The sequence below is a fragment of the Euwallacea fornicatus genome, chromosome 24, assembly GCF_040115645.1.
Source record: "Euwallacea fornicatus isolate EFF26 chromosome 24, ASM4011564v1, whole genome shotgun sequence".
NCBI lineage: Eukaryota > Metazoa > Arthropoda > Insecta > Coleoptera > Curculionidae > Euwallacea > Euwallacea fornicatus.
In genome coordinates, this window is record NC_089564.1 from 864726 (window position 1) to 886113 (window position 21388).

The 21388-nt window shown below is 34.4% G+C and overlaps 3 protein-coding genes across 8 annotated transcripts; 1 reads left to right on the top strand and 2 right to left on the bottom strand.

Annotated features, from left to right (window-relative positions):
- Positions 1 to 1060: 1060 nt before the first annotated feature.
- Positions 1061 to 6480, bottom strand: csul (protein arginine N-methyltransferase 5). 2 transcript variants are annotated; one of them, XM_066296303.1, is made up of 11 exons: positions 6016 to 6480; positions 3526 to 3770; positions 3261 to 3469; positions 3027 to 3197; positions 2738 to 2973; positions 2538 to 2604; positions 2321 to 2485; positions 2102 to 2258; positions 1738 to 1937; positions 1452 to 1682; positions 1061 to 1328 (listed from the first exon to the last, which is right to left on the bottom strand). In XM_066296303.1, exons 2-11 carry the CDS (start codon positions 3764 to 3766, stop codon positions 1140 to 1142), a joined length of 1866 nt encoding a protein of 621 aa, XP_066152400.1. In that variant the 5' UTR covers positions 3767 to 3770; positions 6016 to 6480; the 3' UTR covers positions 1061 to 1139. The 2 variants fall into 2 exon arrangements, with proteins under 2 accessions (XP_066152400.1, XP_066152398.1); XM_066296301.1 differs by lacking the exon at positions 6016 to 6480 and adding an exon at positions 5420 to 5579.
- A 120-nt stretch (positions 6481 to 6600) lies between these two features.
- Positions 6601 to 9615, top strand: Pex3 (peroxin 3). The gene is made up of 5 exons (XM_066296323.1): positions 6601 to 6815; positions 7361 to 7611; positions 7823 to 8029; positions 8634 to 8813; positions 9178 to 9615. Exons 1-5 carry the CDS (start codon positions 6737 to 6739, stop codon positions 9502 to 9504), a joined length of 1044 nt encoding a protein of 347 aa, XP_066152420.1. The 5' UTR covers positions 6601 to 6736; the 3' UTR covers positions 9505 to 9615.
- Positions 9616 to 10113: 498 nt separating this feature from the next.
- Positions 10114 to 21322, bottom strand: Socs36E (Suppressor of cytokine signaling at 36E). 5 transcript variants are annotated; one of them, XM_066296308.1, is made up of 8 exons: positions 21066 to 21322; positions 16952 to 17063; positions 14381 to 14644; positions 14091 to 14330; positions 13649 to 13844; positions 13298 to 13468; positions 13061 to 13239; positions 10114 to 12394 (listed from the first exon to the last, which is right to left on the bottom strand). In XM_066296308.1, the coding sequence occupies exons 3-8, from the start codon at positions 14583 to 14585 to the stop codon at positions 11916 to 11918; spliced, it is 1470 nt and encodes a 489-aa protein (XP_066152405.1). In that variant the 5' UTR covers positions 14586 to 14644; positions 16952 to 17063; positions 21066 to 21322; the 3' UTR covers positions 10114 to 11915. The 5 variants fall into 5 exon arrangements, with proteins under 5 accessions (XP_066152405.1, XP_066152404.1, XP_066152410.1 ...); XM_066296307.1 differs by lacking the exon at positions 16952 to 17063 and having other exon boundaries at positions 21066 to 21321; XM_066296313.1 differs by lacking the exon at positions 16952 to 17063 and having other exon boundaries at positions 13298 to 13465; positions 21066 to 21320.
- Positions 21323 to 21388: the final 66 nt, after the last annotated feature.

The following is a 21388-nucleotide window of genomic DNA, read 5'->3' on the forward strand; positions in this document are numbered from 1 at the left end:
AAAACTGTAAAATCGATGGGGAAGAAAACTATAATAGTTTTAACCTCTGCACGGCAGATGGCGACTTGGGAACTATGTAGAAAACTGTAATAATTTCAACCCCTGGACGGCAGATGGCGACTTGGGAACTATGTAGAAAACTGTAAAATCAATGGGGAAGAAAACTGTAATAATTTTAACCCCTGCCGGAGTCCAGATCTAATACCTCTCGATTCCTTTTTTTGGGGTTACCTCAGATTACTAGTTTATAAAACACTTGTAACAACAGAAGAAGAATTGGTTGGAAGAGTGATGGCTGCAAGTCACTTTATTCTGAAAGATCCACATGTTCTTTTTCGACTGGGTCGGCGTACGACCGCATGTCAGCAAGTTGGTGGCCGCAATTTTGAACAACTCTCGTAATACTTTATTATTGTTTTTATTTTCTATAATAATTACCATAGAAGACAAAAATGCAAAAAGTCGTAAATACAAAAACATATGCATTCTTTAACTTTTTTAACAATTTTTTTGCCTAGTGCCTTAACGACTCATTTCCAGATATGTGTTCATAAGGCAAAAACACTTAACTTATCGCTCTTTATAACCTATAGCTTGGCAACATGTTTCTGAAACACCCTGCCGAATGTTACAACACATGAATATCAATAGGACCAGTAGAAGAGCACTAATGTCAGGCGTATATGGAACCCAATTTGCCTAATTAACAAACGTTTTTGTCTTCGCGCTTGATGCCTCTATTCCTAAATCACTTAAACCAGAGGGCATTATTTACTCCCTTGAGTAAATAATATTCTACGTCAAAGGGCAAACTAATATACGAAGGTTTTGTTTGAATTATTGAAAACCGTTTTGAAATGTAAGAGACGATTGACGTTAATCAGACCGTAAACAAGACAAACATTTTCTTCTTTCACTATGGATGTAATTCAGCTGGTTCGGAATTCTTAAAATTTGAATATCAAAATTTGGTTGAGGTGGCCCCTACCCCATTTTATAAACGGTCACATAAAGGTACGCGTAGATTGTGTAAAGCAGCTAAATAAGGAACAAACGGAAATAGTTGTCGTAGAAAAAAATGTATTTCAATTATAAAAAGGACATTTATAACGCTTATAACGTCAAAACTTTCCTATGAGTCAATGTTTTTTAATACTATATGACCGGCCATTTGGGTTCATTATAGGCGTTTTACATGGTGACTCTAAGCACCATTCATACCATACTTTGTCCACAGATTCTTCGCGCCAAAAAGACACTCGTACAACATCGCCTGCTTTCAAGTGAATGGGCGATGCGAGAGGAAAAATGATTGGGAACCATGACACCTAAAATATCATGAAACGAGTATTACAACCCAGAGGAACGCGAGTTCTAAACTTGTTAATAAAGTTAGATTTAGTCACTTGAGGATCGAATAATATTAATAAGAAACATGAAATAAAACTTACCATATCTGGTGTATGCGTTTTAGGATTCGTAGACAATGTAATATTTCCAAAAAGTTTAGTTTCAAAAAAACCTGCCAATCCAGTCAGCACAGCTGCTTTGGATATCGGAGGAAAACGAATGGACTTATGTCGTGTATTATTCATTTTTTGACCATTTCTAGGAAAATTGGGATGATTGAAAACAAACAACGGTTCTGTTGGTCCCAGTTGATAATAATTGGCCAAATGCACCTGCAAACAAAAACAATTTAAAACTTTTAAATACAAACGTTTCTCGTATACATACTATGTAAGGTGTTTCATAACACTGTCTTAACGTTTTATCCGGCAACCGGTTGTTTTTTATTTCATTAAAAATCTTAAGCGATTGTACGGGTGTTATAAACGACGTATATTGATGAGGAATTGAGATTCCCGTCTCCGGTCTCAGAAAACGTTGGGCACCATCCAGACATTCTGGAGAGAGTTCGTTATCACCAAAAGACCCTGTAACTTCATGCTTTAGTCGCTTACAAAACGCACGTATACATAGGTGGTCTGTAAACTTTTCGACCTCAATATAAAAGAAAAATACACAAAAAAAAAGAATTTTTTTCCTTTGTTAGGTCGGAAACTTTTGAGACTACTCTTGTATATACTCAAAAAATCACCCAAAAGTTCTGAAATCATTATATCAGCAAGCTGCGGTGCTTGCCAACTTCTCATATCTTCTTTAACTAAAGTTACTTCAGAATTCCACTCATATTTATTTCGATGAACCAAAGTGTTCATGGCGTATGGGTTTTTCTCTACGGCATACACTTTGACCTAAGTTAATTGAAAGATGTTACATATAGACAATTTTATGAAAGGTGAAGACTTGCACGCACTTCCTTTGACAAGATGTTTGACACATTTAAAACCGCTTGTACTAAAGGTCCCCTGCCAGCTCCCACCACCATTACTATCGGAACTCTGTCTTCCGACCATTGTTCCAAGACCTCATAAAAGGCCTTGCGATACATGTCGTACTTCACCTGGTCTTTTTCAAATACCTAAAAAAATGACCCTGAATGAAAATAAATATATACCTATTGCTGTCTCTACCTCGTAAACTGTGCTTTCCAAATGTTCAGTAAGCGGTTGCAAGGGGTTTTGTAAATAATCTTCACACCTAAAACATGATATAAACAAAAATATAATATATAATATTAGTGATAATAAAGATGATGTTTGTGAATAAAATACCTAGTTTTATCAATAAAGCAAAATACCTAAAATCTGTTATTGATTAAAAGTGAACTAACCCTTGCACAAATTCTGCAGTAGCATCACAAATATAGAGCTTCTTCCCTAAAAAATTCATATACTTGACATAAAGACTGGAATCTCCTTCCACGTCCAAGTGGATAATGTACTGTACATCGATTGTCATAAATCTTTTAATAATTTCCTGATGCACCTTAGGTAAAACCGGTTTGCCGTACTGATTTATCAGGAAATAAGAGGCCTTTAACACGAGAGCTTTTACAGGTTCACCAACCTAATTTCCAAAAGAATAGTCAATATAAGAAAACATTTTCACGTAATTAATACCCATCGGTCAAGTTCCTCAGCAGATGGCAAGTGTTTCACATCGGGAATCTCAAGAACAAGTCCCACCCTTTTATCGTAATCGCAGTAAGTGCGAAATTCATTCCACCAATCCCACGTGTCATGTTCGATTTCCCCCATTGGTTTATCTCGTGATATATGAACTAAAGGAATCTAAAATATTTACTTATTGATTGTTCGAATACATGTTTTTTTTTTTAATAAAAAGCAGCCTACTTGAACCCAAATTGAGTATGCAAAGCCCGAATTTAATTTATCGTTTATGATTCGGGCTAACTGGATGTTTTTAGGTTTAGTAAGATCTATTAGGATGGCGGGCAGCCCTAAGTGAGAGGCAAAACCAAGCTCCTTTTCTAGAATTTCTTTACTAATCTGTCTAATTTCGTTTACATCACTGTCCACATCCAAGTTGGTACTTAATACTCCTAAAATAAATATTAGTGTGGAGCCTGCAAAAGCATTTTCTTCATAAGTAACTTACCTACAATCAGTCTGCCCCATTCGTTTGCTTTTAAAAGTCGGTCGTTTCGTCCGATAACATGTTGAGTATCGGGACCCTCAAAATCTTTAACAAAACTTGGGTGCGTTAATTGGGTCACTATGAAATGGAAACAATTATCCAGAGCTTTTTGAAGCGCCGCTGTAAGATCTTCCGGACAATCACTGTATACCCCGCAAGACATACGCTTTCGCTTTTCGTCCGATTGATCTAATCCTTCCATTTTTCTGAAATATATTTTAGACGACTATTATTTACAATCCATTATAACGTACATTCAATAAAAGAAAACCTACTTATTGTTGCAAATGCAACTGCGCGTCTGGGATTAGGTAAAAAAAGTACGTTAGTTTTTACTTGATAAAGTAAGATTTATTAAAATTTGAATCTGTCAGACATGCACCTTCTAAAGAGTTTTTCAATTATATATTTCCCATCGATTTTCACATTGAGCAAAATTTTTAAATTATTCAGATTTGATTAAATTACTGAAGAACCACTCTGTCTGTATGTAAAGGTTCATTACCAGTTCATTTTCTGCCTCAAAAAGATTATCATCTGGCTCACAAAAATCACTTACTATAGATCGTCCAGGGGTTTTTCTATATGTCTGGCTGTTAAAGATGCAGCAATTTCAACTAGTATCATTTTACAAAGTGTACATATATGTAACTCTTCTGTCTTAATTTTTATTCCACTAATGGAACGATCCTGAGATAGATTTACTTGAAAATTTTCATTCAATTATATTTATTTCCTCAACATTTATTTCAGTCCTATTTTTTCTAAGTTTTTTTTCTACAGGTAATTTCATAGTTCTGATAGATGAATTATAGTGAAACATGTTTTAACATTTCATTATTTAAATTTGTTTAGTGAAAAGGTGCAATTATGCATTTATTTTGTATGTTGACTTTGAATCATGTTATAAAAACAAATCACATTTTTTGCTTAATTTTTTCAATTATTTTCTTTATTTTGTGCCTAAATTAGGCTCAATTTTATTTTAAAATAAAATTTAATGCTGGAATATCAAATTTCCCAGCAATAAACCACTGGTGAATCATGGAGTGATTTAATAAGGGTGCTTTTCCCCCTTTGAGCCAAATGCATCACTGCGGGTTTAAATGGTGAATATTAGGTGGGTAGTAACAATGTTAAACAGTTGGAGCTAAGTAAATTTAGTAACACTTTCCTCACTACTTTTCAAATGGTCCACGAAGTACATAATGGTTTTGTATACACACCCTTTGCACTAAGAGATCCACCACAGCTGAAAGTAGAGGATACTGTGACACACACAAAACAGTTGAGCTTGTATGTATATGGCTTACTGTATATATTGAATGGAAATAACTGTCAAACAAAATATCACTGTTGATTTCATGATTCTAGGTGGGTCTTTTTGTGTTTTAAATTTCACACACACTTAATTGAAGACTGTTCTTTGTGATTTTATAAAATTTAGTTAAATCGAGTAATAAACAGTTAATGTTCAATCTAGTTAAATCACTGGAGTTGGAAGATACTTATGGCCTACACTCCTGACATCCTGAAGTGAGATACTCAGATGACAACAGACTATGTATAATGTACAATTATTTGCAAATAAAGGAGCCTATTTAAACCTGAGAGCGGTTGCTACCTAACTGACCGTTAAAGAACCCATTCTAAAGATTAAAATATTGTGCCGTTAACTTTAAAACCAAGGTACTTTTTCAAGTAGATTGATGTAAAAAACCAAGTTTCTATGGAAAGCAATTTGATTTTAATATTAACAGCACAGAAAATAATTGGAAGTTGAAAGGTGGTACGTATATAGCATACTGTACCACAACCCCACAAATAGAGAAGTGAAATATTTGTGAAAACTTACCCCAGGTGATCTGGACCTGAAAATCTGACGACGGTAATTAGACTTATATATCTTAACCAAATGAAGAGAATAAGCTGCTTATATACTATATAAACACTGAAAATATTGAATGTTGGAAAATCGGCGTCCGCGATTCTTCAACCTCAAAAAGTAATTAAATTTGAGGTTATGTTACTAGGGATGGTACGATACCCGATGTATCGATATAAGTTAAAGAATATATCAATTATGAATGTATCAAGTTTTTTAATACAATATATAGAAACAATTTACTTATATTCTACAACTTTGCAAAATGAAATGTATTTAATCGCAAATTCGACAATCACAATATCACAAATAATTTTTACAAATTCATGTGAATCGTCTAAAAATAATACAAGGCGTGTGTATTCAAAATTACAGTTAGTCATAGCAATTTTTTTATTGTACTTAGACATAGCAACATCTTCAAAAATACCTCAAGAAGAATTTCATTTCGATAATTTAGGATGACATTTTTCTTACATGTACGACAGAGATCGAAACCTCGTTTATCGTATCGTATTTGTAAACGTTTTAATATAATATAACGATACATTTTTTAATTTACCCACCTTCAGTCATGTTTGCCCTTAACCTATGTTCGACTACGCCTGTCACATACTCTTTCAAGCTTTTTGCTTAAAAGCGTTAACTGTGGTTTACACTCCATTGATGATGATTTTTTGCAGATCCTTCACCATGACATCAAGAAGTTCTCAACGTGTACGTTTTCTTAACTTTTATTGCAGAAATTAAAAACTTCACTAGCATCCCGTTTTTTCCGATTTTAAAAAATTTGATATGATAGATAAAGAGAAATTTGAAGATCACCTGCGGGCCTTAAATAAATTTCATTACGCGAGCTTCAAGACGAAGGAAACTCTCTTGCAATCCTAACACGACGGGAAATGTCCTCCATGTTGCAAAGGACGAAAACGTTAACTAAATGGTACTAGGCAGTAGTGTACTTTACCACATAAAAGGACTCATAGGGTTTGCCTTAGGATAAAATGATTTGCGTGTAATAGTTAAAACTACGCGCCGAATTTGGAATGTCAAACTACCATCTGTCACATTATCAGCTGATTAAATAATAGGGGGAATTTTTCCTGGATTCTTATTGGACGAGGCCTGAATAGCATTGTCAGATTAACAATGTTCATGATAGTTAGACTCTTTAATTAATTTGTTTAGGTAAAAGGTTAATTTATGCTAAATCGATAATTGTCGCAATTTAATGAACAGGGTCTAAGTAAATTGTTTCAACGCCCAAATAAACCAAAATTTTTAAAAATGTCTGTGTTTTCAAAAATCAAAGGATTTTTGTCCAGGCACAGGAACAAGTTTGTTGTTGGAGGTATTATATTAGCGGGTGAGTGGAAGCAAATCAGGAGCGTTTAATCAAAAACGAAATTACTTGTTGCCCTACAAGCTTCTGTATAAATTTTCAAATATTTGCTTGAGTTTTTTCCACAGTAAAAAGTAATCTAATAGTGCGACACAGTTCTGTATTTACATGTTTCTCATTATAATTCCAATCCTTATGTTACTGTACTACAGGATATCTAAACCATGTTCAGCAGAGTTTATAAACTCCACACTAAATTCAGAGTTGGCATTTATTTTAGCAATTGATGATAAATTCCCATAAATCTAATTACACCATTTATATAAATCCTTGAAGGTGCAATTTTCTCAGAGGCGCCTGTATGCTATCATCAAAGATAATTCAGTTTTATATTTTTGATTTTACGATTTCTAACAGACGTGTGATATGACAAGATCGTCCAGTAAATTCAGTCAATGATGATACATAATCATACTTATGTATTTCAATTTTTTTTCATTTATTTGTAAAATTAGAAAAGTGGTTTTACAGTAATTATCAATTAAATACATAACTACTTCTTTTGACAGGCTCAATATTCTTCACAAGATATGCACAACAACGTTTGCGACAATGGCATGAAAAAGAAGCAATAGAATTTATCGAAAGAAATCGCAAACAAAGCCATTTTGAAAGCATAAATCGGACATGCAACCAGACAGTAATCAATTTATCCACATCTCTGCTTGAAAAATTGTACCAAACTATTAATACCGATGAAACAATTAATAATTTAAAGTCAAATCCTGGGAATAAGTTAGAATTGTGGATTTTGCTGAAGGTAAGAAAGTATTTCATTGCTACAACTACTACCATTTTCTCAGATGACTGAATTGTTATCTGCAATAAAACTGTAATTTTAATTTGTAGTTTTGTATCTTTACTCTTAAATTTATATTAGTAACAGCAAATAAAAAGGCTGTAAAAACCTTTCTAATCAAAGTACCAAATAGATGTTTCAGGTTTTTTTTGAGATTAACACTCTTTTTCAGAATAAATTGTTTACCAAAGCAGGCTGTATTATATACTCCCTAGTGGTGTTAGTGATAACTTTAAAATTACAATTAAATATTGTTGGAGGCTATTTATATAAAGATCCAACGAGTGTGCCTGCAGAAGTTCAAGAAAAATACCTGTCTCTATGTGAAGGTTTTCTTAATTCTGGTGTTTCTAAATTGGCCAAATTGATTGAAGAAGAGGTAAGTTTATAGGGAATAAGCATGTCTTATGTCAAATATATATTCTCATTGTAAATGGAAGTCATAAGAAGTTATGTGGTTTAACAATCCCTCAAAAATATTGAGTGTTGATTTGATTGAGTTCAACTGGGGAATTGAGTCAATAATGGAGTGAAGTAATGGGTTTGTTGTCGAACTAGGAGAGTGAGAAATAAAATTGCCATGGACCATTTTTAATAATTGACTTTTTCATTTTTTTAATGCAACTCCAGAGTTATATCAAACCAAATGAACACTCTTAATGTTGTTAATAATATTTAATAACTTGCCAAGAGCACTTGAAAGGGACAAGCACCTAAACTGCAATTGTAGTGCTCATGTGCACAGCATTAAATAAAGAGTAGTTTTATATTTTTTCCATTCCTTTGTATAGAAAGAGTTAATAAATAAAATCCAACTTTTGCTAATTGATACTTTAATATATATTGAAAATTAATGTTTATGTAGGAAATTTGGAAATTTAAAACTTTAAAAATTAAAATTCCAAATTATCATACTTCTTTTGGATTTTCTAATTGAAGACTAATCAAGAATTATATATTTAACAAAAAGTGATCCATTTTAGGTTGTAAAGTTATTACAAAATGTGGACTTTAAGAAACAAATGAAAATAAGTGATTTAGAGGCAATATTTTGGTCATTACAAAGTAGTTTGGGCGCAGGTGACGGTAATCCGGTGAATGAGTTAAAGAACTATATTTTCTTAGATGATCCGCCCTCTGGAGATGATGTTTATAATAATATGGTAAGTTTGTAAGTGAATGACATATTTTTGTTGGTTGTGGTAATACAAAATTATCTCATCAAACGCAACACATGAAAGTGTTACTATTTCTGCTTCAAAACTAAAGTTGCACAAAAATTAGTTCAATAGCGTAATATACATAGGCGAAACACGAGTTACATATGTAGGACATGAAGATTTAAACCTCTCTTTATTCATCCATTATCGAAAAACGGAACTAAAATGAGCAACATAAGGAAATGAGAATAATCTCATTAAGTATTTAGCTCCTTTTCGCAGAAAGAAGACTACAACATTTTTAGCTTTTAATCCCGTCAGTCGTTCAATTAAAAATAAAAAACTATTACGATTATTTGTATTTTAGCTTAGAGACACGGCAGACTTACTAGAGAGCGAAGAAGTGAAATTCCTAATAATCCATAACATTAATACAGGCTTCGTGCTTCTTGGAGATCAACTTTCCGAATTTTTCAACCAAAGCACACCAAACATAACAGAGGTAGCCCCGAATGGAGAACCAGATCAATTTCAAAATCCCTTTATGAACAAAAAACCTTTAGCTAAAATACTACCCATCTTAAACGGGCTGTTGTCTAAGCAGTCCTTACCACACAATTTGATGCATCACCTGATTACAAACGAAAAGTTACAAACATTATGTGCTAATGTGTATGAAAGTTTGTTGGATTAATTTGTTGACTACATAGTGATTGTTTAAGGGTAATATTTATTGTTTTTAAGTTTTTATATGTACATGATGATCGTAATTATATTTGATATATTTGTGCCGTTATCTTTATAACTGTGCTACTTAATTTTCACCTGCAACATTTAGAAAAAAGAATTTCGAATAATTTGAGCGCACGTGATTATGTAAAGGATTTATACACTGCAATATTTGAAACGTTTAAAAGAAAACCAAGTGCAATAAGTGCATTAATCCAAAACGGATTATTGTTTTTTTCTCTAGATTAATATACAGGGATTAGAGTTTCATTATTAAAAAGTACTCTGTTTAATGAATCGATTTTTTTTTCTTTCATTTTGTTTGGGAATAGCTTCAGAGCGTTATTCCCAAACAAAATAAAAGGAAAAAAATGAACAAGCCTCAAAATGTATAGAACATATACAATAAACAGATGACACAGTCATTTTCAGGCGATCAGTTGGAGAAACTCTGTCAACGTTAATTTTACCGGCAAATAATCTTTTCCGCATGCAATATACAGAAAAAACTCGATAATCTTAACTCCAGAACCTTGAATTCCCTGTCTTTATTTATAACTTAAATAAAAATGCGTTATTCTCAGTCTGCACATCTTTATTTACTCTACGACTATATAAAAATATACAAGAAAATTATTTACAAATTTAAATTAACGCGAATTAAAAAAGCCATTCAAATGTTGCCGAAAACCATCTAGAGTATTATAGATTCATACTGATTCGATAATAATTGCCTAGCTAACTGTACAAGTGGTAAAATGCAACCTAGAATTCCATCTATCCAACTCGATTGGCACTCAGATACTCCTAAGCCACAAAAAGTATTTCAATTGGTTAATAGTTAAAGCTCTAAAACTTCTACAATATCGGGGCGATCGGTTGGTAGAGAACAAAGGAACCCAATTAAATGATATGTTATCAATATTGGTGAATTAATATAACCAATTAATTCAAATTCACTAAACTCATTTGTAACAGCGTACTAGGGTCAGATTTCATTTATTGAGAGCAAATATCCGATTGATTACACTACCCGCCGTAGTTTAGTTAAATAAAAATTTCATTATAGTACTGGAAATTAACTCAGCAGTGCTGCATATTTTGCACATGGTTGCGTTGTCAATTGAAGGAAAATTATAGGTTTATTCAAGATACTCAAACGTTTTGCTTTGATGTGTTCTTGATGGGTAGGGACGTCAATTAGAATTAATATAAAATAACTTAAATAAATTTCAGTAAAAGAACTAAACCGTTACTTCTGAATCCTGAATACAGGGCAATTAATAGAAATATTGAAAAAATGCGGGGAATTTGCTACGGTTGACTGCTGAAGCAATTGAAACTTAAATTCTTTAATTGTTTTCTTTGTTTGATAAGCGTTGTTAATTTTATTCTGTAAACCTAAACATTCAAAATTCCTTGAGTACTATGCTTTACCGCATTAAGTCACCACTACAGCGCAACGCAAGCGGTGAAATAAAGCGCTACTATTTCCCAAATGTGTGCATCAAGGTTATTTTCTTTTGTCGAGATTTTTCTTCAAATATTATTTTCATGAATACGTTTATGCATGAGCTCTCTGGGACTGGAAATTGCAATACTGCTATTTGCTTAAATACGGGCGAATTTCAGTTTCTACTACTTCCGAGAATCAGATTTTTTTCCAAGAATGTGAATTTGATGAAATGGAAATATTAGTCGGATAATATAAATTTTATTTGATCTATTGATCTATGTTTGGCAACCAATACCACAATAGTTCTTTGTGAGCTCTCATATACATATGTGCCCATTAAACAAAATTTTCAACACATTCCACGTTAAGAATTAGCAAAAGTAGTGTATGAATATTTTTGATACTTCATGACAAGTGCAAACCTTCTAATTTACCTCCCACACCCCCGGGGTGAATAGCGTCATTTTATTTTGATTCCAGACTTCTTTTTTTGATTCTTTTTGATACGTGATCATGTGCACTTCTCAAACTCGTAGAGTATAATTTACATCAATTTCTAGGACTTTCCGCAAATCAAAAATGCATTCCTTGTAATTTGGATCTTAACCAGGCTTGAACAAAGACTGTTAGACACGTATATATTTACCAAAAAAGAAAGACACCTGAAAAACCCGACTCCTACGAAACCCACCAACACAGAGAAATGAAGAAAAACCTAAGCAATTGTAATGAACGTGCATAGCTCTCTGACCTAAACGCGAGCCGCCTTCAATCCCAAACTGAGCACCTTAAATAAATTGAATACTAATGATATAATACAACAAAATAAAAAACCTAAAAAATATGAAGGACGTAGGGAAAAACACCGTTAAGATCTTTTAACTAAAGCCGAAATGCAGGCAATACGAGACATTGCCAGGTCAAGGGGGCACGTTCCGTACTTCCAACCACTGAACATCATCATCGAACCTCTCCACTCGCACCTTTTGCCTGTAATGGTACTCTTTTAAATATGCTTTTAGAGTTTTGGGCAACTGCAAGTGATTTATATTGTCGTACGTCAGCCGATTGACGATAACCGCTCGCGAGAGATGTTGTAAGGAAAATGTGAAATTCCTGTGCAACGGCCACGTAAGCATCGGCTCGAAAAACATACAACTGCTCGGATCTTTGTAATGTTCGATCAGCCCACACACGGTGTCCGAGGTATATACCCCGGGATCGTGGGAGTCAAAGCTGAACCGGTGGTTCCATTGCTCAATCCGAGCATGTAATGAACGGCCGTATTTACGGAAGGAGACGCTAAAAAGAAATTCTTCCTGAGCGGAATCCCTCAGAAGAAACGTGCCTTCCGGTTTTCCTTCGAGTAGGCGTTCGGCTTCGTAGCGGTCCATTTTACCTGCAATGAAAACGATGCATAAATAGTTTATGTCAATTACGGTGAAGAAAAATGAAAGTTTGGCAATTTATACTGCACCCGGTAACACTGGAAGTCGAAACTTGGTATGATATAGGCAGAAAATGAAGGAAAACGACGCATGAACTTAATTTTTCAAGTTGTACCTCAAATCACTTTTATTTGCATTTGTTTTAAGTATGACAGCCGCTTCAAAACTCTTAAAATCTCAGTTATAGCAAATTCTGCTAGAACAGTTAATGCAGAAGTGACCAGCAAGACCGTTATTAATGTCGAAAAGTATTATTAACACTATATTATACCATAGCTTGGGACAGTTTCCTAGGAAAGCGCAGCCGGGAGTTTCCTAGTATTTGTGGAACAGCACACTATTCTCAGTTAAAACTAAAAACATAATATTATCAATACTTTCACCATTCCAAGAATTACTTGTATTCGAGAAATTATTTTCTAACCAAATAAAAGAAATCAATTAACAATTCATTTATATTATTATTCAGAACACATTAACGCTATTGCTGTTACGTATTTACAGTATTATTGGAAAGCACGCTTGAGAATTCTAATAAATCGACTTTTTATAATACTCACCGTTTTACAAATACGCTATACCCACGAAGATACTAAATTACGGCAATTACTACTCACCCCAATAAAAACTACAATTTGTGATATTTAATAGATCAGGCACAAGGCAGTGAATAAAGTCAACCTGAGTATGGCAGCCCGTGATTGAGTCCAAGGGACAGGACCTGAGTTGGACGTGATTTTGAAATAAAGCTCGTAGCGATTCGACGTTTAAATCGGGGGGACAAACCAACTGTAACCTATAAGGAATTGACGTGAACTTCCGAAAATGAACGTTCCGTAAGTTTGAATGGATACCTCCTCGGCGGGGCATGAGATTGTCCGTTTTCCAGGTCGGAGTCCGAACACAACAACTGCCACCTTCTCACCGAACGGAAATTAGCGGGAGGATCCACGCCTTGCTCTATCTCTCGAGCTCTTGCTAACCGGGCGGCTTCGTCACAGTCTTCGTGAATCATTCGCATCCTACTTAATACAATTAATCATACACTCTAAAAATATTAAGGCCAAACAATGCTAGGAGTTACAATAATGTAGTTCATTTCAGCTATTCTAGAATTAAGTAAATCCTATATGAAACAATTTAGCTCGAGACAGAACGGACATGAAAGTTCAAATTTTATACTAAGAATCCGTATTATTACTCACCAAGGAGTATCGGCGAAAGGTGCGGTGATAAGAACTCCGGATGGCGTTCCATTTCCACTCAAGGCGGTGCCATAAATTCCTCTAACACCTTCTGCTTGTTCCACCTGAACATGCGGTATTTCGGGATTGGCCGCGGAATTTTGTGGGACGGGTTGAATTGTGTTGTCGTTGTTGGTCGGATTCGCGCTTGTCGCTTCTGCAAGCAATGAAAAATATAATTATGTAAAAGAAAGGGTTAAATATGTCTGGTCAATTACATTCACATGTATTTAATAAATTTGCATAAACGCAAATATTGTTAAATATGAACCCGCATTTTGCAAATAACTCCAAGGTTAAATATTAGCAGGAGCGCGGTACATACTTGTTGATAGCTTCAAATTAAAAACACTTAAGTATGTAACCGGTAATGCGAATGATTAGGAAGTGATTGGGAACTTACCCTCAACCACAGAAGGCAGGATTTCTTCCGCAATATTGCTTGACTGCGCGGTGCTAGTTTCCTCTCTACTAGTTAAAGATAGCGAAGAACCATTGTCCTCATCCACACCTTTAAAACAAGTGCACCTGCAACATGACCGACCGTCCGATCCGGAAGACACCATCTCGGATTCCTTCTTGCCGGTACAATTGAATTTAATACTCCATTTGGCCGATTTCTTTACTAAGTTGAAACAAACACCTGAAAGAGTTCACTTAATAAACTCCATTTGTAAATTTGCAACGCCGTACTATTAGAATTGGAACCCTGACTGGATTGTGACGCCTTTTTGCTCCTTTTGGCGTTGAACTGCAAAGACCTGCCTTTGCGCAGATTTAGGAAGCTGATTTTGCTGCGTTTCTCTTTAGTTTGGGCAGACTCTGAATAACTGTATTCGCTCTCTTGTGAGAGTTCAGTTCTACTACAGGAACACTTGTCTTGGTGATCCGGCTCCATTTGCGGTGGTGTCTCTGACCCAGATGTACAATAGAACCATGCGGCTATTACATTATGACCTGTAAAGTCGGTATTTAAAATAAGAATAATCAGAATTAGACCCCTATTAAAAATTCATACTTCGTTAAACGCGAAAACGAAAACAACAAACATTTCCCAGAATCGAATAATGACTAAAACATCTTCAACAAAAACCTGTATACATGCAAAAACATAATGGCTTAATTAACTGCCGACCTTTCGTTTTAGAACTCTCAATAAAGACTGACGCTATTTGAGAGATATAACAGGATAATTATGAATGGGTCTATATCTAAACTGCTTATGAATGAACCGAATGGGTTTAGTACCACAGGAATCAATTAGGTTTTACTATTGCAATAAGGTTTATCGCAATATTTATCTTGTTTGCTTATGCTAGTCGTTTATTGTGAACGGATACTCCGATAACAGAAACAGGTTTGTATTGAGAAAAACTTATGTAATAGAGTCAGCTTAGGTGATGGAAGTTAATGACGGTTGGGGTTTCTTGACGATGGCTGTGCCGTTAGACGATAATTAATAATCGTCGGAATTAAAAAAAAAAAAAAAACGTCCGAATTAAGTGTTGATTAAATTAAACGAAAACTGGTGACAAAGGTTAACGAGCTACTGAAAATTAATAAAATTGAAAAAAAAAAAAAAAAAACAACCTGCATAGCGTCAAACTTCTCAATCTTTACTTGCAAAGCCGAAGATAAACACTTAATAGTTCATTTACTTATCTACTAATTGGTCGAATTCAATATTTATCTACAGTTTAGTTTGTAATAATATTAGCGAAATATACATCTAGACCATTTCAAAATTTTCAAAAATTAAATTTGTCTCTGAACGCAGCAAGGCATTACATACATAACAACTCATAAAACAGATAATGTTCTTGTTGTTCGACCTGCCAATTCTTTCCAAGAACATTAATTTAGCGAATAAAAATGAAAGCGTGTGTTCATGTTAGCATTAATTAATATTTACACATGACCGTTTTAAAGCACACAGTAATTAGAGTACATAAAACGGAGAGAAAAACTCAATAAGAGTAAACATATTTTGAGCTCCGTTTTGGGGGAAGGAAGGCGTGAACACTGTCTGGAGACAAGGCGGGACGGGGTGAAAATCTGAAAAAGTGGGTGACAATAATTTGCTTGTGGTAATCAGAACGAGAATAAAGCAGTACCGAGATCTCCACGAACCGGAGCAAAATGGTACCAAAGGAACTAATACATCTTTGACCTCCTAGAACATTGCAAACCTGCAAACGGTGGTCATTTCGAACAATCGTTCAACTAAGCTTCGACGTGGACGAATGACGTAACAGAATCCCAAAGAAACAATCTAAAGGGTTCAAGTGCGACGACTACGTCAGCCGCTCTTTAGCGCCCTCTAGTCAAAATTAGGTCGAACACCATACGACACGAAACGTCCCTACGCTACATGCAGATGATGTAGTGATACGATTGAGGATTTACGAAGATATCAAGTTTTGCTACAGGTACGTACCAAAATCTCCAAAACTCTCCCCAGTGTTGAATCAGGGAAACAACACGGGATTGTTGAAGGAACGACTTACGGCATTCGATCTGTTACATGAATATTCACGCAGTGGAACTTCGTAATTTACACAGATACAATGCAGTTCTATCAAGTATTTTCGGCATGTCAAAAATGGAGGAGAAGAACGATTTGCACGTACGTTTGTGCCACATTTCGATGGACTAAGATTGTAGGCAAAAAAGTTCGGAGGTACGATCCTTCGAGCCACAAAATCTTCCCGACTGAAATGGATCCATCCAACTCGACACGATCTTTTACACGTACTTGCATTAAAAAACAAACAAAATCCGATTAGCACATAAAAACGTCGATTTCATTCGCAGGCCAAAAACTAGTTAGTAATTTCAAGCTTCACCGCAAAAAACTGAAAATAAATATGCAAATTAATTATTAAGAATGTCGTTATTTACGTGGCATGCAACTTACATAGTTATCTATGTATTTGAATTTTACGATAAACATTTATTTTTCACGTCGGTTTAATATTTGCCATTGCCATTTTCCAATGCTATTGTACATGTAAATATGACTGCTGGAGATATAGCTAAACAGCCAATAAAGCAGGAATGACGAAGTAATAAAAATAGATGAAACCAGAATCTGAATAAGCGCGTCATTTCTTATGCGTAAAAATTCCCCTTCCTGCTGTAAAAAATTACAAGAAATGTAATGGGGAATTGTACACAGGGGGCCTATAATACTCAAAAATGGGTATTTTACAATTATGCGGGCACTTTTAAGTAGATGTTTTCTCTAGGAACCATTTCTCATACCTTTATTCCACTCCGACTGCTTTCGCGACAGTGTAGCCTACAGTGCCTGCGACATCGTGTTCTTGTAGTTCAGTTCCAAGGCAGTTATTTATCGTTCCATCATGTTTTCCTGCTACAGGTCATAAACTTGTACATATCTACGGGTTTATAGATTCTGGAACGCTACGTAACATGCATATAAAGTTTTTTTTCTTTCAAATAAGCCGTAACCAAAATAGCCTAATACACTAAGTCACTAATTACGAACATGACTTGGGTCGTGTGGCTCAGGTAGTGTAGATCAATTGGTCGTTCAATAAACATTTAATTAAAGTGCACACTATAACTGGAAAAAATCCCACGTTTTCTTTATAGTCCACATAATTCAGTAGCGGTAAAGACGTAAAACGCAACAGGTAATCGCCCCTTTAATGAAAAACCTATATTACAAATGTATTACGTGGAAATCTTTGGAAACCTTCCTGCGGCAGACCGGGAAATCTCGTTTTCATACTAAGCGACGCTCACGCTCATACTCAAATGAGCGTGGCAACTCTTTGAATGTTATGCTAGGGGAATGGCTTATATTAATACGAACACTCAGTCTCCTTTTCATCATATTAAATTTTGAGCTTTGTTTCAGAGTTTTAGGGTCACATTTCTGCGCCATTCTACGGGTTAATGTGAGTTTAAAAACGTCAAATCGCTTTCATAAATAGTAACTTGTTAGGTAATTTCCTCTATGCTCTACTCGGAAAAAACAACGAAATGGATTAGGATAAAAACACGTCATTGAGGCGGTATGCAAATGGCGTCCGGGTTTTTGCAGCAGTGTTCGTGTGCGTTTCGTCTTCTACACCTAAAACCAGTCTTGTCTACATAAACTACATTCGAAAAAGGCTTCGCTGCCGAAATACAGGGTGTCCGGGGTTCAAGTTATAAATTTGGTGGGTACACCGCCGTTTTAAATCGAGACAATTGTAATTCGGAAACTGTAGACAACTAGTGCGGAGCGGCACCTTTGTGGTGGTCAAGGTTCGTTTTACTGATCCCGAACTATTTCTTCGGCCGCCACTGCATCTTAATTCTCTCTTTTATTTAAAGGTTTCTGATTAGCAAGTTTTCGCCTCTTGCAGTGTTTCCGCATCAGTCACGGTTTTTTAGTTATTTGCAAAAGTATTTGGAAGGCGCATGATACTCCCGCAAGTGCATATGCTCTTGGATATCCGGGTACGTGATAAATTGTGGAAAATAAATATTATATGTTCAATTACCTAATAGAAGTAGAAAAATCTCTCAATTTTTCTGTAATTTGTTACATATCTGAAAATTCAAATAGGAAAACACATGAAATATATGCAGTTCTCATGAGGAAATCATGCATTCCTACATAATTTTGCAAAAAGCTGAAACTTCCTAAACTGAACTTCCTTTTCAAGCTTCGCAAACTAGACTCTCAATGAGACCCGATAAAACGATTCTGGGCGGTAAAAGCAAACTTCACTACTGAAAAATTTAAACTTTGTACATGTAGAGAACAATTTGTGAATTGCAACCGTATAGATTCTCATAATCAGCATATGAGCAAAATTTGAATTTGATTTCTGACCGTTCGGCTGGATGATTAGATTCGAAATTCATCACATTCCTAATAAAACCTGACATTAACTGAACTTCTAATCGTGCTCATTTCCGAAGTTTTTAAATTGAAATAATGTACGTATAAAAATATCCAGCCAGAACTCACCCACGAATAAAATCAATACTTACACTAATAGTCACAATTGCTTATACGTTTTTTGATTTGTATTTCTCTATAACCCCATTTCTTTTAAAATAAATATTTATGAAACCCTCGTTTTAAAATATAAATACCGTCATTTACTACGCATAATATGGTTAATAGGCTTCTGACGTTCAACAATTTTAAATAATCTCAATTTACTTTAAAGCTCGAATGCCGGGTAAAAGAAAATATACAATATTTCACTTTGCACTGGATATGAATCCGAACCTTTCTTCTAGAATTTTAGATAAACAACCAGGCAAATTTTTAATAAATCGGCAAAGAAACCGGATATAGATGAAATTGGATAAATGTTTTGCTGATTTTTGGCAATTCTACAGGGTTGGGTAGAGAAGTATGGTGCGTTTGAAAAAACTGCCAGACAAAATTATTTTATTCTATCTAGTTTGTGCATTAGACCGTGGGAATACATAGCAAGCAACGAAAACATAAAATAAATAACCAACTGTAAAAAAACACATTAGTGCATAAACCAAAAATAAGAGTATAAAAATAAAAAAAAAGTTAGTTAGGAAAAAGGGTATCTGTAAAGTGATGACCATGCTTCACCAAACATTCTTGTAGACCACTAGCGAATTTTCTATCCTCTTTAAAAAAAATGTATTAAAGGAGTTTCAATGAAGGTATTGTAAAGAAATACACAATATACTATAGATCAAGATAACATTATAACCAATTGTTGTCAGTGCTATGTAATGTTAAAATGGCATGTCTCAATGAGAAAGTCAACAATTTCGAAAGAAAAAAATATCCATCACACAGCACAAAAATACTATACGTCCTAGCCGAATCCTGTATAATCTTGCAAAACAGGTGTTGCTAGAACTGTGAAAAATAATGCGGTGTGTTCAAATATATGCGCATTGCCCCTTTATACACTATAAGTAGGAAAACAATCTAAAAAAACACGTACCCATAATATTAGTTTTTTGGATCAAACGCTTTTAATGTAAATCAACAAAAAGGAAAATGTTATTATAAGACACTCATGATTGTGAATAAGCTATCATTGGAACAGTAAAGACACAAATAGGCTTAAGTTCTATGATTAAATAATGATGTCTTCATTGCGTCGACTTATATGACCAACAAGTCTCAACTTGCTTAATGATTGAAATTGAGGAAAAGTAAAGCCATGATAAGAGAACAGCATATGGTTATTTTGTCAAGTGCAGATAAGAGACTAGTAATTATGTAAATATTGCCTGATAAATCTGTTTAAAAAAATTGTTTTCTGCTTTTTTGAAATTACGATTGATTGTTTTATTTGAAAGGTAATTACGTATTATCTAATATTCGCCTACTCAGCAAACATGAAGCTACAAGCTACTAAAAGCTACTACCTATATACTCATATATGCAAACAAGTCATAAGACTTGGCAAGATTTAGCACTTTATGAGTATTATAGTGATACTGAGGGCATTGGGAGGATAATAATTACATACTTGATTATAACTAGGCAAAAATTATATATATACAACTAAGCATATTGTAGATTTCACACTGTTTCCATATTGAAATTAAGATGTATTATTCTGCTTGAACAGTAGACCACAAATAATTGCTTTGAGTAAACGAATTATAGATGACGTCACAAATCACTAATTTTTTATATCAGCATAAAGAAGCTTACCTAACAGATTAATAATATACAGGGAGTCATATACAGAGTACCCTTTGGGGCATCATTACTAAAATCCAAATTTTATATCATACCTGTTTGACATTAAATCACCTTCTCTAAGAATATTCTCAAATTCTATGTGCATGAATGTACGAAAAGGCTGTTTTCAGTGTATTTAATAAATAACATGACTCAAAAAAAGATTGCCCTACTTGAAGATCTGTATTAGAGCTGAATTACTTGTGTTACTGATTTCTTAAAGAGACTAAAATGTTCTGTGCTGTTCTATTATCCATGTGATTGATATAAGTTGAACATTGAGCTGTACAGACTGCACTTGATGCTATGAAACGTACTGCTCGTTGCAAACAAGATTTAAACAATTGGTCAGATTTCAAGTAAGTTGGCTAATCATAAGCTAACTGATCAAGGGGAACAATATAAGATGCAATAAGATGCCAGTCATAGTAGATTCTTTACATTTAAAGAAAATTAGCACAAATGAAAAATTCTTTACTTCTTTAGCCACAGCAAGTCAATGAACTCACAGTACTCCTTTAATGGGCTTATTGTTCCTTAAATAAGTCCCCTGGCACAGTTATTTTAGAGATTAAACTAGACAAGGAATTCTCGGAAATCGAAATAATTAATGAAATTCTATTTTCAAAATAAGACTATCAAAACAAATTACGTCAGACATACCTTAGAGTGGGTTGGGCATCCCTCTGGGCTTCTTTTCCTTAGGACTACTTCACAAAATACACTGCACTACTGGCCTGACCAGTTACTCGTCTCATTTAATGTACTTTATTTATTAATATATACGTCCTAATTTTAAAATTCAGTTTTCAAGACTCTCAATGAAGAAACCCGTAATTTCATGTTTTTGGTACGACAGTCGATAGTAGCGAGTAGATATGAGTAGTAGTAAAATGATACAAAATTTATGAATAAAAATAGCATTGAAATAGAAAGAGGAGTGACAATTGATAATGACAGATGTGTCAAAACTGTCAAAAATTATC